We start from the raw sequence: 25,785 nt of genomic DNA, 5'->3' as shown, positions 1-25,785 counted from the left end.
CTACTATTTCTTTAAGGCAGATGGGCCAATGAAAAATAAAGTGCTGTAAAAATTTTATATCCTTTCAAATGTTACACATTTTTTTATGTTTTAACCACAGATCTAATTGTATTGTTTTATGCTTGCCATAGATTAACATACAGTAGTTATGTGGTTTTGAAATTTAGCAAACAGAAATCTGAAAGGTGTAGTGTGCCTTTACTCAGACAGGCTGAGTTAAAAGGATTTTTACATTTTTAGAAAGTAGATCAGGGCTGTGTACCATACTCTGTTGCCTCAGTGCTTCTTGGCTCCTCAATCCACTGACTATTTGCTGATTATCTTAGTGCAGGGCTTTGATGGGTACCATCTCATTTCCATCAGCTTCTGGTCCTTTCCTGGGCCCCTTGGCACTGTGGGGTCTCTGCTTGGGGGTGGTGCACTCCTCGGCTCATGTTTGGGTCTACCAGAGGGGGCTGGGAGCTTGAGGGTTCTGTGCAGCACTGTTCCCGAGAACTGCACTTTTCCGAGATGTCTGATGTATTTCCAAGGTTCACTCCTCCTCCATCACTCCATCATTCCTCAAGTTTGGGGGTCACTGCCCCGAGTGCCCAAATGACCACAGGCACCACTGTCCACTGACCAATGCCTTGACCTTCCAGGTTTTCTCCAGCTCTAGTTTCTCATGTTCCATTTTTCCTGATGTTGCAGTCACTTGATATTGCTTTGTGAACCACAACGGCTTTCCTCTGCTTTTTGTCCACCACCACAATGTCCGTTTGGTTTGCCATTACCTTTCGGTCCGTCTGAATCTGTAAGTCCCACAAGATCTTTGCTCGGTCACTCTCTACCACCTTTGAGGTGTCTCCCACTTTGACCTTGGGGTTTCCAGCCCCTACTCTGCACATATGTTCCTGTATACTATTCCAGCCATTTGGTTAAGGCACTCCATAAGCTTTCCCTGCCAGGATCTTAAACCCTGCAGTTTTGTGCTGGATTGTCTCAGGGGCATATTTGCACAGTCTGCACCTGGGGTCTTGTCTTGTCCTCAGGACCTGCTCCTGTGCAGCCATGATGTCAGTGTCTCTGTGTTGTTCTTCAGTCCAGCTTTGTCTAGCCATTGATTTCGTGAGATCCGCCACTTTGGTTATATTTTGGTGGTACATCCCATGTAGGGGCTTGACATCCATTGACGGGACCTCCAGCACATCATCTTCTCTTCCCCATTGTCTGAGACATTCACTGAGCACATCGTCTGTTGGACCATGGATGTTTCATCTTGGATAGTGGTGCCTCCTTCCTTACGGCTAGCGTACAGTCTCAGGGTGTGGTGCATGGTTAAGAACTTTTTTCCTCTCATTTCAAGCAGGTCTTGAAGCAGACTTTTAGCAGTTAGTCTGCGTTTCCTGTGCTGTTTGTGTTGTTTTTCCTCTTCTCTCTTTATCGCTCTGTCTCCAAAATTTATATTCTTTCTCCTCTAACTACTTTTAATTAAATTTCATACATAATTACCAAGTAGAATTCTATGGCAACAGCCATAAGGTTTGGAAACAGCATAATAGTTACCAGCTCACNGAACTTTTTTCCTCTCATTTCAAGCAGGTCTTGAAGCAGACTTTTAGCAGTTAGTCTGCGTTTCCTGTGCTGTTTGTGTTGTTTTTCCTCTTATCTACCTTTCAGTCTGTGTCCATTGCATATGATTTTATTTCTAAAACTACTTTTAATTAAATTTCATACATAATTACCAAGTAGAATTCTATGGCAACAGCCATAAGGTTTGGAAACAGCATAATAGTTACCAGCTCACGATGTATGTTCTCACACTGTAGGCCCGACGCTCTGATGTGATCTAACAAGATGGCGCTGGTTGGACTCCCTTGTTTGCACATGAACAGTGCGTGAGGTTCAGGTAAATTGGCTCGTAGATGCTCGTAGCTCTACTTCAACAGCAGGATTTGCCCAAGAACACCTCATTAGGGCCTACTCAATTTTTAACAAGTTTGATTATCTCATGACCTTACGATTCCCCATCGGGAGGTGGTCATGAGAGGCTAATCGCTAATCGCCCCTCGCCCCTTTCGCGCCTGGTGCACAATGAGTAGAAAAAATCTCTTAATTTTTCTTCCGTTCTAGTTTTTTGGAAATTTGTCCCAGTGTACATGAGGGAGCCCCAACTACATTAAGCCATTTTTATGTTATGAAATTTAGAAAGGTTTAAAGGGTAAAAATACTTACAATTATTTTCTTCATGGTGATCGTATCATGGTTTCTTTACCTGGCCCTCTATCCTTAGACAAGGCTGATTGAAATGGAATATCGTACATCAAATTTCCTCAATATTTAGACCGTGTCTCATAACTCAAGCAAATTCATATTATTGTGATGATTTCCATGGTCAAATGGGGTCAGCTTATGAAACCAACAAGACGACATTAGACATAATCTCTGTTTTAAATTATCTAAGGTTTCTCTGTTGAGATGGGGGACTGACGCACAGTATAATTCAGGTGTCATAAAAATGTTGTTTCACAGCATAAAGGCAGTCAAGCTTTAAAACTGAGAAGCATGGGTGTGAATGGACAGTAAACTTCGGGGGTTTTTAGTTCAGAGCTCAGCTGAGGACACAAAGAAATAACTGAAGCAGAACACCTACGTACTAAATATGAACAGAAATTGGTTTCTGTTTAAATTATCAGCCAGACATGAAAACAAATCAGGCGTTTTATTATAACTCTAAAACACTTGAAGCTAATAGCTTTTGTTATTACATTCTGAGGACACTATATAGGTAGGATTTATTTCATTTCTTCTTATCTTCGGGGAGTAGTATGCAGGAGGCCAGGCTATTCTTCTTTATATTACTTCTGTGTATGCTTAGATTATGCATGCATCTAAGATTCTGACCACAGGACAGAGAGGTAAAGGCAAGGAAAAGGACAGCAAGTGTTTTCAGACAGCATAGTGGAAGGTTGCTAGGTGTTTTTCTGCAAATGATCTGTTAAGAAATCAGGCGTTCGTCTCGGTTTTATTGCTCAAATTAAGCGAGACGGTCCTTGTCCTGTTTGCCCTTAATTAACAAGCATTCAATCCCCCTATTAATTAGCACAAGCTATTAGCTATTTTACATCACTCTTCATTTGTCGGCAATTAAAATGTCTATTATTAAAAGGCATGGCACACAGTTAATTGTGCAAATGGTTCAGCTGCAGACGAGGAGCAGGGCCAGATGTGTGCTGAACCAGTCTCCGAGATTTGCTGTAGTTATCATACAACCTTTACATCTTGCTCGTCTGCAATTTGCTGCCTGATCCTCAGTCCCCCAAAGAGGGACCGTCTCCCTCCCCATCATCACACTCTGCCTGTGTTCTCACTCAGATGGCCTGCTCAGCATTGCAGCAGTTGGAAAACGAGAGGAGATTAATACTGGATAAAAGGTTTATTCACGTTGATCATAAGTTCTTAGAATGCATCTTTCCATGGTACTACAAGCCATATCAGTAATACACACACAAGCAGGTCCAGTTCTGATTATGTTTGACTTTACTTTGTCAGTTTGTGAAACTCAGGTCTTGCATTTTTTATAAAGAATGTGACATAAGATAACTTAATTTCAGAAATGGTGATAGCCTAAATGTATATAGATAAATATATAGACTAGTTTTCCAGCCTTAAGATGAATGCACACAAATATGACATTATGTATGAATTAATTTGTATGTGTTAAAGGGTGCTTTAAGGTAAAATCTGTTTGAAACTGGTACATAAATAAATTGAAAAAAATTGCTTTTGTTTGTTTTATAGTTAACGGTTTTGGCTGATGAACATTGATCTGAAACTTAAAAAAAAGAAAGGGGACATCTAACTTAAGCTCCAAAACTTTAGGAAGGTCCCAAATCTGTTAAATCATCATCTGAAGTCATGTTTTTTTGATTCTGGTAAGAAGTATCTAAGGAGAATCCTTGCATGTACGAGGAGGACATGCAAACTCCATGCAGAACAACAGTGCTACAAACTGGGCCATGCATATTATAACATTTCTATGAAAAATGTTTGCCATTGACAAACAAAATTAATACCAAGCATAATTTGCCTTCAATCTTCTCTTCAGGTTAACAAAGCAAGTTTGGGTTTTACTAAAAAAGCTCATCTTGAATTGCAAAGAAACCAATTGAAAACAACATTTTTAGCATAGATTTTATAGATGATATATATATATATATATATATATTTATTTATTTATTTATTTATTTTTTTTAACTTTTAAACTTTTTTTAAACTTACAGTTTAACTGGGAGCTACATTCTGCAAAACCCTGGTTAGTCAGCAGCTACTTTTATCCTACTGTCTCTTTTAGATCAAATCAAGCAAAAAAATGGAGCTGGATTTTAGTTGTCAACCTGAATCAAGGCTGTAATTTACATTTAATGAATAAAACATTATAGTCAATACAGTTTACTTTCCCCCGGTAAGTCTATAGTCAAATGTTTGCTAGTGCTGTATACTAGCAAACATTTGACTATGTTTATTTAAAGTACCTCTGTAATTTATAAAACAAGTTAGCAAATAAGATAATTTATTATAAGTTTAAAAGATTATATTCTTTTAGAGTAAAATCTATTTTAAAAACATATTTAAAAATGTGAACTGATAGACAACCTATGAATTAATTAAGCCAAACACACACCCAAACCAAATAAAAATGTGAGCAGAATGAATCAGAGCAGTGGATGTTTCCAACCTTTCCCTCTTGCCCTCGGTCACACCTCTCTTCACCTCTCACCCTCTGCCAGGACTTAACAGGTGGGAAGTCAAAAATAAAAAACAAAACGCAGGATGGGGCATGGCTGATTGACAGAACAATTACTGCAAACATGCACCTCCATGGGGAATCAGACACTTCCAAATAGAATTTCACTTTGCAGATGCATCAACTACTTAGAGGAGGGATTTCAGATGCAATGCAAAATCATCCTGACTGACTTATTGGCTGACTGACTATATGTCTATGTGTCAGACTTCCAGCTGAATGCAGCTGCTTGAAAAGAGAAAAAAAACTTTTCTGTCTTATTTGTCACCTGTAATAATAACGTTCTTTAAAAAAAAGGAAAATTTACCCTTGATCAAGGCTTTCTGGTTCCAACTTTAGAAGCAATGTTTGGCAGCTAACTTCCAACCCTGACTGTTCATCTGTTAGCTCAGTTAAAGGTGAAGCTATTTTTAACTGCACACCTACAGACTTACAAAGAAGTGGAAAGTTAATTAAAGGACACACTCCAAATGAGACTGATTTCCAAATGTAAAACATCAGAAGTCTGTTAAAAAGTGATGATGTGAAAATATGAAATTAGAAGGTACAGTTAGCAATTTCTAATAATTTGTGTTAAGAAATTTATAAAATACAAACCTGGCATCTGCATTTAATTAAAGTCAATTAGGTTGATTACAAAATATTCTAATAAAATATTTTCTTGTGGAGAAGAAAATAATTTTCACATAAATGGTAGTTAACAAAGATACACATCAGAGCTTCACCTAGAAGAAAGCAACAATAGGATTTGATAACTAATCATTTGATAGTTACCTTATGATGCAGAATAAGTAGTGCAGCTCTTATATTGTCACACTCACTGTTATGTCATTATGTAATTTGACCAAAATTAGATATCTAAAGATGCAATGTTGACCTCTAGTCCTTCAAAAATATGCTCACCATTTACTTTTTAATCAAACCTCACTTTTCCCAGTTTGAATGCTTTAGCGATGCCTTTATATAATGAGACAGGTCTTTTACTGCTTTAGGAACACTGCTTAGAGATTTTGGTCTAAACTGATGCAATATGAGTTGATGCAGCTTTGTTAGCTGCCCATCTGACATGATGAGTCTCTAACTTTACTAAACCAAAAAAATGTCCATAAGATGAAGACCATGGGTCTTATTTACAGTATAAAGCTTGTGTACACACAAAACAAGGCTTAAACATTGTATTCGCGCCACTTCCACGTAATTCTTGTGCTCTATTAAAAAATAAAAAATAGTGAAAACGTGAGGTCCGTCACGGCAACTCTGACCCATTTGTATTGGAACGCACAACTTGGAAGCAGGGGAAAATGGCAATGCAGATGGTGAGTGTGATAAATGCCTGCCCTTCCCCTGGTATTTAAAAAATGCACAACAAAATTATACCAAGAAAATAATGCAGATAGAATTACTCCACCATCAACAGAATGATCTGTTCATATCAGGCAGAAAGGATCCATTTGAATGTTTTAATGCCAAGTTCTGACCCTGCTATCTGAAAGTTGCAGCTCAAGCTCAGGTATACTTCTTTATACAGTAGACCTGACCTATTTGGTCAGTCTGTGTAATACAATTATTTGAGTAGAGGTGACATCCAGTGTGGTGTTCTGTTTCAGAAGCTTTAAAATGTATTTTGCTCAAAGTTGGTATATGGCTGTTTATCAAAGCTACTGCTGAATATTCTATCATCCTAAGGCAGTCTGCCTTTTGCCCTCTGATATCAACCAGGTGTTTTACCCATGTAACATCCTCCAAACCTGAGAGGTTTTGCAATAAAGTCATAAAAAATCAGTCCATCCGTCAGGTCCGTCTGGTATTATCAATCATGTCCTTTTTAAAGTCACTTAATTCATCTATCTTCCCCTTTCTAATGCTCAGTTTTATAAGTAACTAGCCTACTCTACATCGAGATACTGAAATGATTCACTGTGCAATTGGACAGAAGTAGGAAAGTGGCAGGTGTCTTAATAAGCCTTAAAGCAGAACATTGCCCTCTAACATCATTTTTTTTTTTCATTTTTGAATAATATATTTAATAATTTGCATTGGTAATGACAAAACAATTCATTATTACAGAGTATTAAAAATGTTATCATGAATTTTCCTTAAAAGTTCAATGCAGTCTTGTGCAACCTCGCAGGCCATTATCCAAGTCATGGCATCCCGGCCTCCAACAGCTGCACTACACCACGCTCTCTGACTTTCTAATTAGCTTATCTCGAGAAATAAGGATCCTGAGCAATTCTTTGCTCTAAGAGTCTAACAACAAGCAGACCGCAGGGAGCGCAGTTGGCACTTACTGTCACCGAGGGGGCTGTTTTGTTCGACAGTGTAGTATAAAAAAATATGGTTTGCTCTCTTTCCTCTGACTCATAAGTACTCACACTTTTTCACTCCGAATGTTAAGTCAATTCCCACTTTCTAGTGTTGATTGGTATTTTTGGAAGTCACTATGAATAATGAATATGGTTCTAATGGTGCAAAGTAACAGCTCTGCTTGCATCCAGCTGTTTTCACTATTCAGGTAGTGAATTCTGCTTTGGGTTTAGTTATTTACTCTTGACAATTTAATCATTATTATTGCATATTTTTAGAAAGCGATTCATTTTTTGCCTGAAAATCTGTTCTTATCAAACATGCTGCCTGCAGCTGTGCTATAAAGTGAGATAATAAAGGCTTTTGGTGTCTCCTGGCTAGAAATGTCATGGAGGGATGGACTGAAGGAAAAAGGGGATTGGATAAGGGATAAACGATAGATCCCTCCACCTGTAGCAGTGAATGTCCTGCTGGACTATAATCTGCCAGTCGTCTGTCTCTGAGATGCCCAGCTTTGCTGAGGCCAGTTGAGCTCTGCAGCCTCCAGCACCAAATGAAGCCGGAGCCCCGGGACATAAGGCACCTGCACGGGGAGATAAAGGCTTCATCTCCTTAGCTAAAACTGACGATCCTTTTGATAAAAACAGACATAAGGCTGGTGGGGAGGAGGGGAGCAATCTTTTGCTGCTGACTTTCTCTACTTCTCTCCTTCATGTCTACCTGACTTTGTAATCTCTGTCTTGTTTTTGGTGTTTTTTCTCCTCCAAACTCAATGTCTTTCTTGATGTCTAAGCTTCTCCCCCCCTCTTTTTCATTCTTTCCTTCTCCCTCAGCCTAAGATGAGTGAGTCTGGACTAGACATGTGAAGCTCTCTACACTGCCTTTATTTATTTATTCCATATCTGTAACTGTCAAAAAGAAGATTGCTAGTTTAGGAGCTATCTGTGCTTTGTTGTGCTCATAGAAAGTCAAATAGAGGAGGCTGTGTTAAAAGCATCTTGGCCACTTTCTGGGGACACAGACAATGACAGCTGGGGTCTTGGAAGCCTAGAAAATAGCACTGCAAGTGCAGGAGACTTATGTCCCTTAGCTGGCATGCTGCTGAAAGGTTTGGTTAAAGCAGATTTTAGCCTTTGGAGGAAAATGGAGGTGGAGGTGTCAGGTGTCAGATTCTGCTGTATCTAAATAACAGGATAATAAAGACAAACAAACACTAAAAGCATGGGTGCTTAGCATTTTAGAGTTTACATTGAGAGATTAAGAAAGTAAAACAGGATTTAATAAGCTTAGAGGCTTTCTGTACAAATCAATACCTTGTGTGTTAATTTTAGTTTTAAAGTTAGAATCACCCACATCTATTTGTTCACAATGTGACGGTAGATTTCCACTGAAGGAACATTTTCCAGCAACCAAGAAAGGTGTTTGAGGCTATTCTTCAACTTTGTCATTTTCAGTGGCAGAACCAGGACAAAATGAGATTAAAATGGTAGATTTTTTTTTTTTTTTATGCTTCGATAGAGAAGTACAGTAGTACCTTTTGAATGACCCTGAACTAAAGTTTGTGTTTTTTTGTTTGAGGGTCCAAAATAGGGCTGCAACTAACGATTATTTTTAAAAATCGATTAATCTGTCAATTATTTTTTTGATTAATTAGATTTTTACAAAAATACACCATGGGAAACCAAAACTTTTCCACTTGAGGAATTCTGGAAAGAGCATATTGACAGATGAAAAAATCCTTTTTTTAAATTTCTTATTCTTGCATGCAAAATGTTTAAATATTTTGTTCAAATTTTTATATAATTACTGCTCTAAGTGTGTAGCTCTGTCAGCTAAAGGCATATTTTACAGTCTTTATACTTCCGCAACCAAATAATTGTTTACTAAATTAGCTGACAATTATTTCAATAATCGATTAATCGTGATTAATCCGATTAATTGTTTCAGTCCTGGTACTAAACAGTTATTGCAACTTAAATATTTTAAACATTTTCAAACTAAATATTTGGAATCAGCCTTCAAAATAAAAACCACAATGATCTCTAGTGCTTATATAAAATATATTAGATTTGCTATTCTGGAAAAAAAAAAAAAAACTTTTTAATTTCACTTTAAAAACCTAATTTCACTCAGCCTTTAAAAAAGAAAGAAAAAAAATAATACCCTGGTGCCTAAGACTAGCTGTTCTGAATGTTTTAGAAGTCTGTGCTTCACCACACCTGAATGAAATAATTGGATTCCCTAATCAGCAGCCATCAAGGGCTGCAGAGGCCTATTAATCACCCATTTATTTAAAACCTAAAACCTGCAGTAAAGTGGGTCCAGAGGCCAGTAATTGAAGACTCGTATTTAGACATTTAGACTTTTCTTGTACACAGAAATTACTTGGATACACTGCTGGTTATAATGCTACACTAACAAAATATAAGACAATTAGATAAAATTTCTTTCTTAAAAAATAGCTAGAGAGTCTCTTTGTGAAAACAGTCACTAGGAGATACTTTGAAACTGTGAAAACAGTCATAACTCTGCATGAGCAAACAACAGAGACAGCTGAAACTAAACAAGTAATGAAAACAAAAAGAGCAGAGAGGTTAAGTTAAGCTGTACCATGTTGCACTGCGTTGTACTGCAGACAGCAGTTCATCTTTTCAAACTATCCTGTCGTGTCCGTTGTCTCTTCCTATTAGCCTGCACTCAGCACGCTATGGTTGGTGCGTGCACCAAGCTAGCAGACGTGCACAGCTCAGGGTGGCAGATGCCTGCCGTTTTTGCCGATGCCCTCCATCAACCGGTGACAGATGTCAGGGCTCCTGTTGGATAGCAACACTTCATCATACTCCCCTGTTCTTCGCCCCGCTGGATTCACCAGCCTGCTTGGCAGACATCACACCCAACCTCACTGCACCGTGCCCATTCCCTCCTGCCCCACCTATTCATTCACACTCACGCATGCTCACATATCTGCATCTCCATCAGTCAAGCGATATTGCATCAGACAGCCATCAGACTTGAAGCCATAAGTAACATGCTAATGCACCCAGATGCATCCAATCTGCACAGGTGAAGTTTCAGTTTGTAAAGTGAACATGTGAGTGAGTGTGTTTGTTGGTGATTTTGTGTAAAAACCATTGGTCAGATTGGACAAGCTTTAGATTAATATATATATATATATATATATATATATATATATATATATATATATATATATATATATATATACTTTAAATAAAAATACTCTGAGTATTCTGACAATACTGTATGTAGATTAATACACTACAGACATGAAAAGTATAAAGTATAAGATACAAACATAGATGTAGAACATAAACTTGATGATTGATTGATTGACTTAATTGATCTCACAGTGGAGAAATGTACCCGTTACATCAGCTTAAATAGTCAAAAGAGAAGAAGAATGTGCCAAAGTAATAAAATATTAAAACCAAGTAAATTTTCACATTTCAGTGTGACTTTAAATTAAATATTTTTTTTTTTTTTTTTTTTTTCGTAGGATTATTATAAGGGGTTATTGCACAGGGTGTTTACATGGGTATTTATAAAGATGGATATAAATCTTTATGTTTACTCACCATTTTGGCCTGCTGGTAGACTTTACAACAGGGGACATGCCATCTCTGTACAGACTCTTGGTTTTTGAGAAATTGACCACATTGAAAATCACCCTCTGAAATAAAAAAAACAACAACATGTGGTCATAAAACGGGTACTTTCAAATTATAATGTAACGTAATTTGACAAAAGTAATTAAAATATGTTTGAAAAACTGTTTTTACTAGAAACTAAAAGTTTCCCAGAATAACAGATGAATACTACTTTGAAGTGGAAGAAAAGGGAGGAATTGGTTTAAATTTTTAGCAAAGACAAATCTGAAAAGTATTCTGTGCATTCAGCTCTCTTTAATCTGATACATCTGGATCAATTTAAGTGCATAAAAAATAACTTTTAATGTGAATGCATGAACAGGAGATCTGACAGTGATTTAGCCACCAAGTATACTCAGATATAAAGCACACTTTAGTTTAGAAGTACTTTGTTATTGGTTTACTACAACTCATGTCATATGGCACCTGAAAAAAATATAAGCCATAAATGGTGAGATTGAGGAGAGAAGTCTCATCGCTGCCACAAATATAACCGCAGGCACCAAAATCATGCCATGTTAGGATTACATTCTAGAAATAAGTCAGCTTTAATGTCCTGCAGATGATCCCATGTTGTGGAAACAGAGTTTGTGATAAAAAGTAGCAGCTCAGGAGTGTCAGCCTTTAATCTGGAAGGACATTATAGTTCTCTCCATAGGGATGCTGCAAGGCCTAAAAAAATAAATAAATAAATAAATGAAAAATAAATGTAACCTTGCTCAGAGTCCAGGACAACCATGCTGCCTGTCTATAAATGTCCTCTGGGTCTAGGGACATTGTATGTTGCTTAAAAGTTATGGAACATATCTCCCGCACCTCCTCCCTCCCTCTTCCAGCTTGATTAGGATCAGGACAAGTAAGGAAATATGTGGGAAGAAATGAATCCATTTTATATATTTTTCAAAAAAGTCAAAGAAATGGCAACGGTAATGCCATGGTGGTGTAAATGAATCCTATTGATGGGGCATATCAAATTACCAACTAAGTCCAGGTGGTGGAAGTTAACTGGGTGCTACTGAAATCCTATTACAAAATCCCCACCCTCCCCTTTCCCCCTTTTTTTCTCCTCCCCCTCATCCATTTCTGTCTTTTTCTTCTGCCTACCATCAGAGGAATGGGGATTGCGGATTGTGGCAGGCTGATTCAGACTTAGGTAAAATGACATCTAACTGATGTTGAGACTGGCAGCAGGCTCCTGTAGCAGGGAGATAAGACCATTGCTGCTGGCATTTCAATTACACTTTACTGCCCCGCACATCTGTTGAGAGAGCTACTTTTCAGCCTTTTCCCCTCAGGCAAATACAGCCTTACTCTGACTCCACTGCCTTTATTTGACTGCACAGCCCCAGCCTCATTCTTCGTTTACAACAAATTCAGATTGTTTCCTCTTTAGGTTCATTTTACCCACTTTTTGTAATCTTTGCGTTTTGCCCGTTTAGGCACCTAAGTTTTGACAAATGAAAAAGAGGGAGGTAAAATAAAGAAAAAGGAAGACAGACAGGAAGATTGAAACATTGAAAAAACAAATGTGGCAAACAGTGAAGTGAATGAAGAGATTGTTAAATCAGGTACTGTGAATATAAAACAGTAATAAAAAGATAAAAGGAAAGAGATTCACAGCGATACATTGGTGAAGAAATGTACTATAGAAATACCTTTATATATATATATGGGGGGGGGGGTTGGGTTATTTTCAAAATTATTTTATTCCTAAATAACTGTTTCATTCTCTTTAGCTTATAGATATGTGTTTTTAAATAAAAGCTGAAGCTCCTGTATAAATCTTGTTATATTCTGTTTAAAGCTTTGTGTTTACATTTAATCACATCACAATTTCCATTGCCTTCGTTGGCTCTTTCAGCAAAAGCAACTAGAAGTTGGATTTATTGGTTGAATTATTTCTATTTTCAATCTGTGAATCTCTGTTGCATGTTTTCGTCTGTACCAAACATTATGATCTATGTCTATGTAATCTATGAAATATTCATATGTACAAATTGTTTATGTGTAGATTCGCTCTGCTTTTCCTCCAAATTGTCCCATTTCACAATAGTGTTTTGTTTAAAACCAAGCTAAACTTCTGGGAAGTTTAGTTTGGTTTTAGCTAACACTAACTGGGTTAAATAATTATTCACTATTCCACTATTGATACAGTATTCACAACAGCAAAGCTTGAAAAGAATAATGAAATTCCTCATTCACTAGCCTATTAAAAAAGGGCCATTTTTGCTACATTGTAATAGGAGTAAGTGGTTCTTTCTGCATATTTTTTCCTGTTTATTCCAGTTCAGTTTATTCATTAAGTGCCATTTCACAACACCTAAATAATATGGAAAGATCTGCTTCTAAATTCTCCCATCAATGGAAACCCAGCAGATGGCATCCAGTGATTAACTTGCAGCATAAACTCCTACAGGTTGAACATGGGGCAACAGTGGGTCGTCACTTTCACAATGTTGTTACCTTTGGGGGAATTCTGCTTTTTATGGATATTTTCAAGCTCCAAGATTTGTAAACATAAAAATGTAGTAGATTTAAACATAGGGTCTATTCATGTGTAATAGAATAGAAGAGTAGAATAGAAAATCCCTTTATTGTCCCACTAAAGGGAAATGCGGTGTTTACAGCAGCAAAAAAATTATAGAAATAATAATGGTGACCGTAGGGTAAAGACTTTAACACAAAGGTGGGTGTCTTGATTATTAGACTCACTTAAACATGGACAAATAGGAAACTATCCATTAGTTGTTTCCTCTTTAGATTTTGGTCTTAGATGGGGGGTTGATGACAGAACATAGCTAAATTCAAATAATTTAAAAATATTCTTCATTTATCTTTTATGTACCATATTTGATGTATTAATATATCTATCTCTTCATTTCCTTATATTTTAGCTGTCTTACTGCATATTTCCTTATCTAATGTCTTAATATAATTTTTGGAGAGTTTTTACCTGATTTATTTTCAAACTTTTCTTTCTTGATCTCGCCAAAGCTTCTCTGTCCAACTTTTTCTCAGTTTGTCTTCTTCAGAGACGTGTGGGCAAAATAAAATTCAGCCCAGGAGCCTGATTCAGAGAGGCCTTTAATCCACTTAATTGATGCATGTCAGTGAGACCCTAATTTAAAAACTTATACTTTATGTACATTGTACATTTTTGTGTGTCTATGTATGTATAAATAGAAATAAAAATTGTTTGAAGTTTTTAAAAGTTTACTTAATCACATTTTAAAAATCAAAGCAGGTTATTAAGGAGCCAAAACAATAGCTGTATCCTGAAAACAAGCAAGCTCTGAAATCTAAAAATGTTCCACTGTTTGAAGATCCTTAGATCTCTAGAGATTAATATAATTCTATGCAAACACTGACTGCCAACTGAGCCCTATACACTGGCACTGTTTTGTTTGGTGGTTTCTGCTCCATTCTCCTGCTCTTCTCCTCTTCATTTTCCATCACCTTTTCTACATTCCCTTTTCTGTTGTCATCAGTCTCTGTCTCTTCCTCCTCCTCACTCCTATGCATCAACTCCCAGATAGCAGCTGACACTAGTGGCACCTGCACAAACTTTCCCTAGGACATCCATCTCTTTCTCTTTTAGCATATTTGCTCATTTAACCTGTCCTTTTTCTCTAGTTCTTATTTTAATTTGTTTTTTTTATTGACAAGGGGCATTAGTATCTCCTTTGTATGATGCACTGAGCCACCTACAGCCTTGAGGACTGCTACACACTGGCATAGCAGCGCTACTGTGTCTTCTGGGGTAGAAAAATCACATCCTGAGCAACAGCCAAAGAAACAGACCAGCTGTTTGGGAATCATCCCAATCCTCTCTATGGCCAACCCGTACCAGATTTCAAAGGTTGTGCTCTCTGTCTGCTGGTGGGAGAATATGTGTTTACCTGCCTGCAAGCGCACATGACTCAGTGTGGGTCTTTAATAGGGAGTTTGAAGCATCTATTTTCATCCAGCTTTGTCAAGTTTGGCTCCATCACATAACCTACATATCTGCATGGCCAGTAAAGGCAATAAGAATGAAATCCAAATTGCGGTACATTGCCACCTTACTCATATGAGTTAACCCTATTTAGAACTTCTGTTAAACAAAACATGTGGCAGCTTGTGGTTGCAGCTACACAAATAGTTGATTTTTGACAAATTAAGAGACTGACAGACTCCATAAATCAAAGACTTTTTATTGGTATTGAAGCTTCAATGGTCCCTGGTTGTAATTTTTGTCAAACAAAAAAAGTATTATTTTTTTAATTCTGAGAATAGATTAAAAAAAAGGTTGAAAAAAAAATCATTAATAGTAATCATAATGCAACAGAAGAATCTATGAATACAATTTACAGTTAACATTTACTTCCAAAAAAACCCCCCAAAAATATCAAGAATTACATCACACAGTGCGACTCTTATCTGACCAAAAGATATTGAGCGGTCTGTTGTGAATGATATTACCAATCATTTATCAATTTTAACAATAAATCAACAAAACAGCAATATTGCACTGCAATATCTGAGATGATAAGAACTGATGAGGCGTTTGAGTTTTTGTTTGTTTTCCAAAGTTGTCCTTTAAAAATCTATACAAGGAAAAATAAAAACAATGAGAATGAGATGAAATATCAACTATATAAAAATAATTTAGCAAATTTAATGAGAAGCAGCAAGAAAAATATTACAAGAAATTAATTGAGGTAATAAGGATAATATTAAGGAGATATGGAAAATATGGAATAATCATAATAAATACCTCAAATATTATAGAAAATGATTTTGAAATTAAATAGAATGGAGGACATAGCTCACAGTTTCAACATTGTTTTTTTGGTTGTTGTTTGTTTTCAGTATGACCAATTTTAAAAAGTCAGCAATTCGAAATCCGTGGTAAAGAAAAGTTTAGAGCCTTAGGGTAACGGCTGTTCCAACGGTTGCAGTTCCGAATTCTCTTTCTTTACATGAGTGAATGAAGTGAATGTGATTGGTCGATTATCAATTGGGCGGGATTGTTGTGGCGGATGGTTCGCAAACATGTTTGGTTGTGGCCGGTGTCTCGGAAGCACCTTGCTAACCTGTTAGCAACTTGGTGCTAGTAGGTTCCCAATGGGAAATTACATTGGGACACAAATAGCACTTAGCAACGACACTGTCAAGGAACGCAATGGACAGCGGGAACATGCAAGAGGAGTTGAGTTTTGTGTCAGAGGTCGTTGATGAGTCTCTTCTGTAATACATTTTTTATTTAGAGGAAAGCGGGGACAAAGTTGTTGTGAAGGAAGACGCCAGGGCTTCAGAAGCTTGGTTTGGTGTAGAAGGCTTACAGCCGTACATGTTTGAACCCTTGCCTCGAAACGCTGCTAGTTCTGTTAACCTTACGCCTGCCAAAGACACAGATGTCCATCCCCGTGAACACTGGGACGTAACTCAATGGTAAAGCAAATACTGATTCTTATTTCTTATTTCAACCGTTGCGTATATTAGCTGCAACATATGAATGAAGATGCTATGACCGAAAAAATTTGATTGACAGATGCCCATTGATATATGATTGGCCGAATTTAGATGTACAAGCTGACGTATAATTAACTGGCCTGCATAAGATAACGGAAAAAAAACCCCCACAGATTTTAAGACAGGATTTTTTTTTAAACAGAAATTTTCTAACTTTTGGGACAATAAGGTCTGAAAAAGAGAACATTTATATACATGTTTAAGCCAGAATGATTTGAAATTTAAATATGACTTTCCAATGACTTTAAATTTGAGCCAGCCCAATTGAACTAATGGAAGGCTTTAAGGTGTTGTCTTTAATTAAACTCAATACAGCTGTTCTCAATTTCAGAAAATATCTCTTCTCATTCCATGATGACTGTTCTCTTTATGGACTCTAAATCATAGGAAAATAAATGATTTTCACCAACAAAGCATCACCACATGTTTCAGCAGTGATAAAGTTCATGGGGATGAACGTCTGTGTCTTCAGCAGGCGTAGAGCTAAAATAACTGGCATCATTGCGAGGCATGGGCTTAAACATGTACGGCTGTAAGCCTTCTACACCAAACCAAGCTTCTGAAGCCCTGGCATCCTCTTCAAAACATCTTTGTCCCCACTTTCCTCCTCTAAATAAAGAAATGTATGATGGAGGATATTCATCCATGACCTCCGACAAAACACTCCTCCTCTTTCATGTTTCCGTTGTCCATAGCGTTCCTTTACAGTGTCGTTTCTAAGTCACCTATTTAGTGCTACTTGGTACCAATGTAATTTCCCATTGGGAACCTACTAGCACTAAGTCGCTAACTGGTTAGAAAGATCCTTCCGCAAAACCGGCTACAATCAAACTTGTTTGCGAACGTTCCACCCCAACAATCCCGCCCTTTTGATTAACAACCCATCACATTCACATTATTCACTAAAGTCGTGGACTACTCAGGAGAATTCGGAAATGCAATGGTTGAAGCAGCCATTTCCCTACGACTTTAAGGATACTGATATCTTAAACATAATTTTGGGGTTCATTACATTTTTGCAGTATTTTAATAAACATTTAAAGTATGTATACTTAGATTTTTTTTAAGTCTTTTTTTTGGGGGGGGGGGGGACAACAGTTTTTTTTTTGTTTTACCAAAGACTTGCTCTAACCCTCCCTCTTTAAAAACACAAACACAACCAAGATCAGTTTAGAAGTTCTAATATGTCCTGTATGTGTGTGCATGTGTTTTCACATGTATGCTGCCCTGGAAGATTTAATTAGGCTGTGAGCAGTTAGGAAATATTAACATCCATGCTGTCTACCCTGTCATGTCGACGGGAAGTGTCAAAACCCTATGTTGTCCTCATCTCTGTTGAGCAACATGCCGGAACAGGTGTCACAACATCAATGCACACATGCTACTAACACACACACTCAAGCCACATGATAGAACATCCCCTCTGGGGTCTTGTATGAATATCCATTCACTCCTATGAACGTCATCCATAAATATTAGCAGTGCAGGAGTAAGACTTTTCATCTCTCAGAGCTGAAACTAACTATAATGGATCTGCAGGAAATTAATGAGATAGTTGATCAAAACCAATGAGTCACAAAGTACTTCCTTACAAAGCCAACAGAAAGGAAAAGATAATCCTAAAAGTTGCTGTATTCTTTTACAATTATTTTATATTGAGTAAACGGATGTCTGAAATCAGGTATCCAACAGGGTTAAAGAAAGACCAGACATCTCATTCAAAACATTAAGCTACTAATTTGTAACCCTGGCCTCTTTATTAACCTTTACCACAACTTGTCACTCACAGCATCTGGCTATAGAGTAGATTGGCTGCAGCTGCTTGGGGTCAGGACTGCATTTTGCATTAAAAAATTCATCCTAATGGTGGCTTCCTGGATGCTGTTCAACCAATAACTTAAAATGCATGTGTAAACATGTAAATGCAGTTTTTTACACAAAGAATGTTCACACTGAGGTTCGATTGATTATGGAGAAAGAAACACTGAGAATGGAAAAGTGCTTGCCAAATAACCTTCTCAAATTAACAGTTAACCACAAATTTTACTATCCATACATTTTCTGTCACGCTTATCACTTGTGAGGTCACGAGAGGTGCTGGTGCCTATCTCCAGCTGTTTACGGACGAGAGATAGGGTACAACCCGGACAGGTCGCTAGTCTATCGCAGGGCAACACAGAGACAAACAACCATTCACGCACACACTCACACCTAAGGACAATTTTTAGAGAAACCAGTTAACCTAACAGTCATGTTTTTGGTCTGTGGCAGGAAGCCGGAGTACCCGAGGAGAACCCACACATGCTCAGGGAGAATATGCAAACTGCAAGGCGGCAGTGCTACCCACTGCTCCACTGAGCAGCCCCCTTTTTTATGAACTATAATAGATTTAAGTTGCATATTTTGTCAGATAAAAACAAAGCCAAAGATAATATGACCTTTTAATATGCTATCACAGTTCAATACCACATTACTATTATCATAAAATTATAATGCATGTTTTTGTTGTGAATTGATCAGATTAATTACATTATTACACCTGTAATTTCAAATTCTAAATGTTATTTAAGATTGATCCCATTCACACTGTGTATACACATTTACTGACAACTACACCTGTTTCAGTTGCAACATTGCCAATCCAATAACAGGACCTTAATGCATTCAGACAACCCGCCATCGTAAATGGGACTTGCTGATTTCAAAAGTAAAGATCAGAATAGTAAAAAAGAGAAATATTAATTAGTACAAAAGTAGTTAGTTACACCAGATGTGATGGTCACATTACTTAAGATAGAATATGTTTAGATTTGAATGGCCTATTGTCTCCTGGTTTTGCACAGGTCTTAAATGAAGACAGTTTAGTGAAGTAAAATCAGATGACAAAGTGCAGTTTAGATCAAGAGAAAACAATAACACACTACTTATTGAATTCAAAATACATCAATACCATGAATACATAACAAGTAGAATTTACCACACATTAATCAGTCATTCTTGCATGGCAACCACAAAACAGGCTTAGATCTGAGGCAAACAAACTGTCGCTCAGTTTTTTTGAAGATGTTTCTAAACCCAGATGTTTTACTATCCAGGAACTTTGTGAATTCTGTCAGTTTGTTATTTAGAAGAAGCGCTGATGTTTTAAGCAACATGGAGACATATTCTCATGGTAATTTCTCTGAAATGAGTTCCAGGACCAAATTGAAGATGCTTCGAAGCTGAAACAGCAATACTGAATGAATGTTAACACGTTACTGTTCAAAGTGCATTTTCATCTAGGTACATAAAGGTGTCAAATAAGTTACTGATGCCATCAGCTGCAAATGGCAGTTTTGTAAAATTGAAAGATTGTTACAAAAATCATAAACTGTTAACGCTGTCGCAAACCCATTCCTTAAGGTAAGCTGTGGCTGCCAAACTCCTTTAAAACAATTCAAGGGAATACCTGGTGCTCATGTGCTCTTACAGTAGCTGCAACAGATAACGTCTTTCATATTCTTGCTTCATTGAACTTAAATTTTAATCTTCATGTAGAACAGAAAAAAGATTTGGATGTGAATTCTTTGTGTAAAGTTGAAATCTTCTAAAATTTTCAATACTTTGTTCTGTTTAATAATGAATCCTGTAAACATTTATTACTAATATAAACCTAAGAAATCACTTCTACTTATGTATTCACAACCTTTACTAGATATTTTGTCGATCCACCTTTAGCAGCAATTAAAGCCTCAAGTTCCTTTTAATTATAATCGCGCAAGCTTATGCGCACACTTATGTACATAGAGTATTTACGTACTTTGGGGGACTTTTCAAAGAAATTAAAGTTCATAGTGACATCGCTAGCCCTAATTTCTAAACGCCTGTCATCTCAAGGCACTTTACGAAGACACTCTAAAAAATTATTGCAGACAGAGTGCTTAAAGAGTTTTCTATCTAAGGAAACCTACTTGATTGTATAAGGAAACCTATTTGATTGTAATGGGATTCTAAAGTCTTTGTCTTCAGAATCCCATTCCATTCCAATCCCTTCTTCTTTGCAGTATATCTGAAGCAACATTCCTGACACTTTTGTACTGGTTTAAAATGTCAGCATTGCACTTTGTGCAAAGTCATGCATAGAAGCCTTACTCTATGTCACTCTACATTCTCCAAAAGGCTTAAAACTTGTCTTTTTTTCACTGACATGTAAAAATGTGCCCCTCCCTTGCACCTTTACACTCGAGTATGAACCCTCTCCTACAGCACCTTAGGCCTTCCCTCTGTGCTGCCCTGTAACAACGTTATCCCCACCTATTGGTAACCCTACTTCCTGTTGCTGTCCTTCATATAAGCTCAGTCATTTTTCAGCTTTCCTGAACACAGCTTCTCTACAATACTGCGCTTTGGAGTTTCATGCAACCAATAAAATGGCTCATGTTCTTACATTACTGCTAAAATAAATAGCCCGCATTTTAAGAGGTCATAATCAGTTTAAGTGGTCCTTTTATGTAATTTTACCATTCATGATTTATTGCATAATATTAAATAGTAATTCTAAAATTCAATATTATGCAATAAATCATGAGCACCAACTCAGAATATAAAAAAACTGCCATTAAAGGGCTTAGTAAATGAATTATCTACATACCATAACCGTGGTCAATGCATTTCTGTTTCTATCTTTTGCTTTTAGTCTGTCAGTTTATAAAGAGTATTTTGTCTGCTTGATGTCAGGTAGTTCCTCATACTTTAGGGAATGGGCATGATGTTCATCAGTGATCAGACTGATCAACGACTGAAAGAGAAGAACAGGCAGAGCTGTCAGCAGCTATTAGCCTGCCTGTATCTGATGGTTATGGACAGAGCAGGCAGATCTACTGTCTAGTGTTGCAGAATCAGAGTGCAGCAAAGATGAGCAGGTAAACTGAAATAGGCTGAGCCTTTTCTGGTTTACATCTTCAGATATAACATTGTTCTAAAGTTCTTTTAATGAGAAGCAAGAGAATAAACAACGTAGCTGGTGTTTTGAAGCTGTATGCGGTGATGCAGCACAGCACCTTTGCATCGTTTACTGCATTATTCTAGTCAGCTGACTGATAAAACATCCTGCACAGTTATTTTCCAACAGCAACACATATTTGACTTTTTGGTGATATTTTAATAATGAAAAACACAGTGTGTCAAGTCAAGGAGAGCAACCTATTCTCGTATATTAATATACTACTTTTTTTTTTTTTTATCTTTAAAAAAAACAAGCTAGAACTGACTGACCGATGCAGAATCCAGCAGGTTGAAGGTTCTAAGCTGATAATTTGGGCTGTAAGCTCTAATACACTGTATTAGGATATTTCCAACTTAAAAAAAGAGAAAAGGATTATGTTGAATGCTTTCATTTTGCTTTTGTTTAAATATCGTACTAGCTTGGTTATTCCTTTGTCAGGTTATCATCCCTAAACAATCTCAAACTTAAAATTGGCTTTTTTTTTGTGTGTTGTTTTGTTTGTTTGTTTTTTATGTATAACAAACATGACATTTTTACATTAATAATAATGGTTTCTACACAGCCATTCAACTTGAAGCATGGATTTTTTTATGTACTAATTTTTAATGATGAAATTCGACAGAAAAATGAGAAAGTATGAGAGAACATTATTTTTTCCTCAAAAATCTTGTTTGGATTTTAGAAAGTTTAAATCTATCTTAACTCTTCTTTAGTGAGAGGAAGGTTCAACACAGAACCATACTGAGATAAATCCACAGCCAGCCTTAAATAACTTTATCCAAAGCACAACTAGCAATCTATGCATGGATGAAACTAAACTGCATGTCCATTAATAAAATCTCTAGATCAAAGTAGTTGTTCCAAGGACTAGGAGCATGACCAGGGGACACAGATTCCTCAGGAGCAGGACTGATGATCTAGAAAAGTCTCCGCATTTGTGTCAGAGATATTAAATATAATTTTTTTTCGGTCATCCAGGGATCGGCTATCTCTGCCTTAAGCCCTGAATTGATTCAAAATGATCTAACCTTCTTTTTCAGTTCAACTTTAATTGTGCAGGTAAAACTGTCATTTGCACTGATTTGGTTTTTATTATGGCGATGACATCATCATCCCAGCAGATGTTAGTGCTGCGCTTGGTTCCTGATACAAAGTTATTGCATAACATCACATGTCATTCCTGTGCTGGCAATAAACATAACAGTGGGCATGTTTACCTTATTTATTGACTGGAATGATTGCTTAACATTTAGTAAATTACCAGTCTCCCAGACCCTCTGCTTTGGACCTGACATTACCCCTGATAACTCTGTCATTTACTGTCAATGTCTCGCTGTCTGTCAGCATTTCACAATAAAAACAAAGGTGAACGTATAATGGACTGGTGCTAAATTGTTCTATATAAACAACTTTGCTGGAGGTAAGGGAGGACAACTAAGATTCCTTCTAGGACTCAATTAGAACGTCTTTTTTTAAAGCTACCAAAAGACTTCTTGAGCTCATTCCTTATATCTACCTTAGTTAACATTATTTATCTCTGTATTCTTTTTTAACTGAAAAAAACTTTGCCTACAATCAGTCCCTGATTGGCTGCCTTCATAGATGCGTTCAGTTCGTTTCAACTTCAGCGATCACTGCTCCTCTATCTCCCTGCAGTGCTACTGTTTGATAAACCACAGCTCTATCTAGTAGCATGGGTTGAGAGCTGAACAGTGAACGCCCTCACTGTGTGGGATTCACCACTGGCCTCTTCCCCGTCCTCCACGGCACAGTCTGCATAGGAATTCTATGTGAATTTACCGCACTCACTGTGGACCGAAGTGCCTGTTCCGTATTTAGTGGAAAAGTAACGCACTTTGTCCCATATTACTATGAGAGCAAAAAAATTGTCAGTAAGAAGCTAATGGAAAATGAAGAACAATGGGACGATAGACACAATACTTGTGGTAAACCTGTTCCCGTGTCCCTTGGCCCTGTCCTGCGTTGAGACCAATGATCTAACAACATACGTATATGTAACAATCCAGAACACCCTCATCCCATTGGTCGAGCCAAGTGTTCCTCACTGAGAAGAAAGCGGGAGACAACAGAACAGTATGGGGGACGAACGGAGTAATTTAAATGCTAACACTGCAGGAAAAGGAATGCTGGCAGTCTAAAGGGACAGCAGAGAGGTGGATGGAGCTTCCTCAGGCAGCTGACCTTCCAAGCTTCTGTGTCCTTTGTCCTCAGCATCCCATCTTCCACTGGTTTTGTGGAGAGGATTTTTTTCCTTAATGAAGAACAAATGGACTGATGTGTGGAACAAATGTTCCACTGAATTAATTAAAGCTGAGCTCATTGTCAGCCTCAATTATGAACTGTCTTGCTCAGAGTTTTACTCTGCAGCACTCAAAGACAAACAACTCCTCAGTGCTGCAAGAGTTCAGAGGAAATACAAGTGGGAAAAGTAGGCTATTACCACATTATGTAGCATTGAGCTTATTTTTTTTTCTGTTTTACAACTGCAGCCTATAGTCATTGCATTTAAGACATAAATATGTTACAAGATACAAGTTAGCAGAACTTTGCTGTTGCACCAAAAATGCACAACATTTATTTATTACTTTATATTCATTTTTACAGTTTGAATTTAAGCAGGACAGGTTTATGTTTAAGATACTCATTTAATTCAGCAAAGTTTGTTATTTTGTATTAAAGTGAATTGCTAGATAATAATTCGTTTTCCATGTGTTTATGTCACTCACAAATATGCATCTAATTTAATGCAGATTTAAGTCAAATACTTAAAAAAAAAAAATTCACACACAAAGGTTGTCCCTTTTTTTCAGGGAGTTGGCAACCCTAACCATAAGGGTTTAAACTTTAACAAAACATGAACGTTATTTTTTTTCCTGATATTACAATGTGATTTGATCCCAAAATATCACCAAATGAGTCATTTTAAACAAGTCTAATAGCCACCTGCTCTATTGTTTCATTAGCCAGGCCTAAAATAGCAAGATAGGCTTTACCTGTATGCAAATCATTTTATTTAACCAAAAATATTTTCCATTTGGTTTTGTTTACCTCCGTGAATTTGCATTTTGTATTGTGATAAACACATTCCAATCGCTTTAATGATGTTAAAAGTCGACATAAGCTCTTTCCAAACCCTTAAAGATAAACTTCTGTTCTCAAACATAAAATGTGTGCCGAAATGTTTTATTATAACATTTTTTTTCCCTTTTTCTTTGTTCACATAGTAGCTTAGATGAGATGAGTTTTACAAGTTTATTCAATACTTTTTAGCTGAAATAAAATAAGTGGCCACTTTATAAGGTATGCCTTGCAGTTACAAAGCCGGAACCCCTTTTGCTTCGGAACTACCTTAATTCTTTATGGCATAGAATCAAAAAGGTGCTGTGGGTATCAAAAAGTTTGGTGCATATTGGTATGAAGGCATCACGTTGATGCTGCCGGTTTGTCTGCTGTGCACATCCCAAAGCTCTCTGGGCGTTTTTAAGGGTGACTGTGGAGGCCATTTGAGTTCAGTGAAATCATTGTCCTGTTAAAGACAAACGGTCTGAGTTGGATTGTACATTATAATTTTGAGGAGACTGAGGTTGTTGAGCATCTGTAATAAGCTATAGGAGATGTTTTACCAGTCTGTGGTTGCTATTGTCCTTTTCTACACCGAGGTGTGCTGGGGGAGGAGCACATCCATGAAAGACACCTCCAGACTGGAAAAATTGGTGAGCCTCTGTGATTGGCAAGAAGCTAGACTGGAGACCGTGGTAGAGACAAGGACACTTAACAAACTGCTGGACATTATGAAGAATGCACGCTAGCAGTGGGAGCTTGCTCCTCCTCAAATGCAGGATCAAAAGACTGCTGAACTCCTTTGTTTCCCAAGCTAACAAGCTGTACAACTTCTTACTTGGGGGAAGGAGGAGGTGATAGGAAGAGGGACAAGAGTCAGCACCCCCTTCTTTGGACATCTTTTGCAAAACATTACCTATTGTCACTCATGTGCATCTTCTCTCTCATTGTGCAATAACACATCCCAACTACTGTGCAGCCTGTGTAATGTTTTACTTAATGTTAATATGCGCTATCCAAAACTCCATAAGTAGATGAGTTTCAGTTCGACCTGGTTTGATTCTGTAAAAAATCTTCTTCAAGAAACATTTTGATACCCGATTATAATTAAAAGAGTTTGCAGATTTACCGATTAACAAAAATATTGTTAGTTGCAGCCCTAGTTGACACAATGCTCAGTTGGTATAAAGGGACCAAAAGTATGCAAAGAAAATATTCCCAACATTCAGAGCAGCCCCCCGCTCCCACCTTGGGTCCTCAGATCATCATTCGGTCATGCTTATCCCTGCATATAAGCCCCAGCTGATCAGGGCTAAACCGACAGTTAAAGAGGTCCAAGTGGGGTCTGAGGGTGCCATGGAGAAACTCCAAGACTGTTTTGAATGCTCTGATTGGAACATCTTTAAGGCTGCAGCAACATTTGACAACTTATTAAATTTATAAATATG

At 37.3% G+C, this 25,785-nt stretch overlaps 1 protein-coding gene across 2 annotated transcripts in view; it reads right to left on the bottom strand.

The window, feature by feature from the left end:
* agbl4 (ATP/GTP binding protein-like 4) overlaps window positions 1–25,785 on the bottom strand; it is a 408,595-nt gene that overhangs the window by 238,778 nt on the left and 144,032 nt on the right. For both annotated transcript variants that reach the window (XM_015379822.1, XM_015379823.1), the window contains exon 4: window positions 10,687–10,781. In XM_015379822.1, the coding sequence (XP_015235308.1) occupies window positions 10,687–10,781 (95 nt within the window). The remainder of the gene's footprint in view (window positions 1–10,686; window positions 10,782–25,785) is intronic.

Source organism: Cyprinodon variegatus, unplaced genomic scaffold (genome assembly GCF_000732505.1).
Source record: "Cyprinodon variegatus isolate N-32 unplaced genomic scaffold, C_variegatus-1.0 Scaffold200, whole genome shotgun sequence".
Taxonomy (NCBI): domain Eukaryota; kingdom Metazoa; phylum Chordata; class Actinopteri; order Cyprinodontiformes; family Cyprinodontidae; genus Cyprinodon; species Cyprinodon variegatus.
The sequence above is the reverse complement of the archived record's forward strand: the minus strand, read 5'-3'. Positions and strand labels throughout refer to the sequence as shown.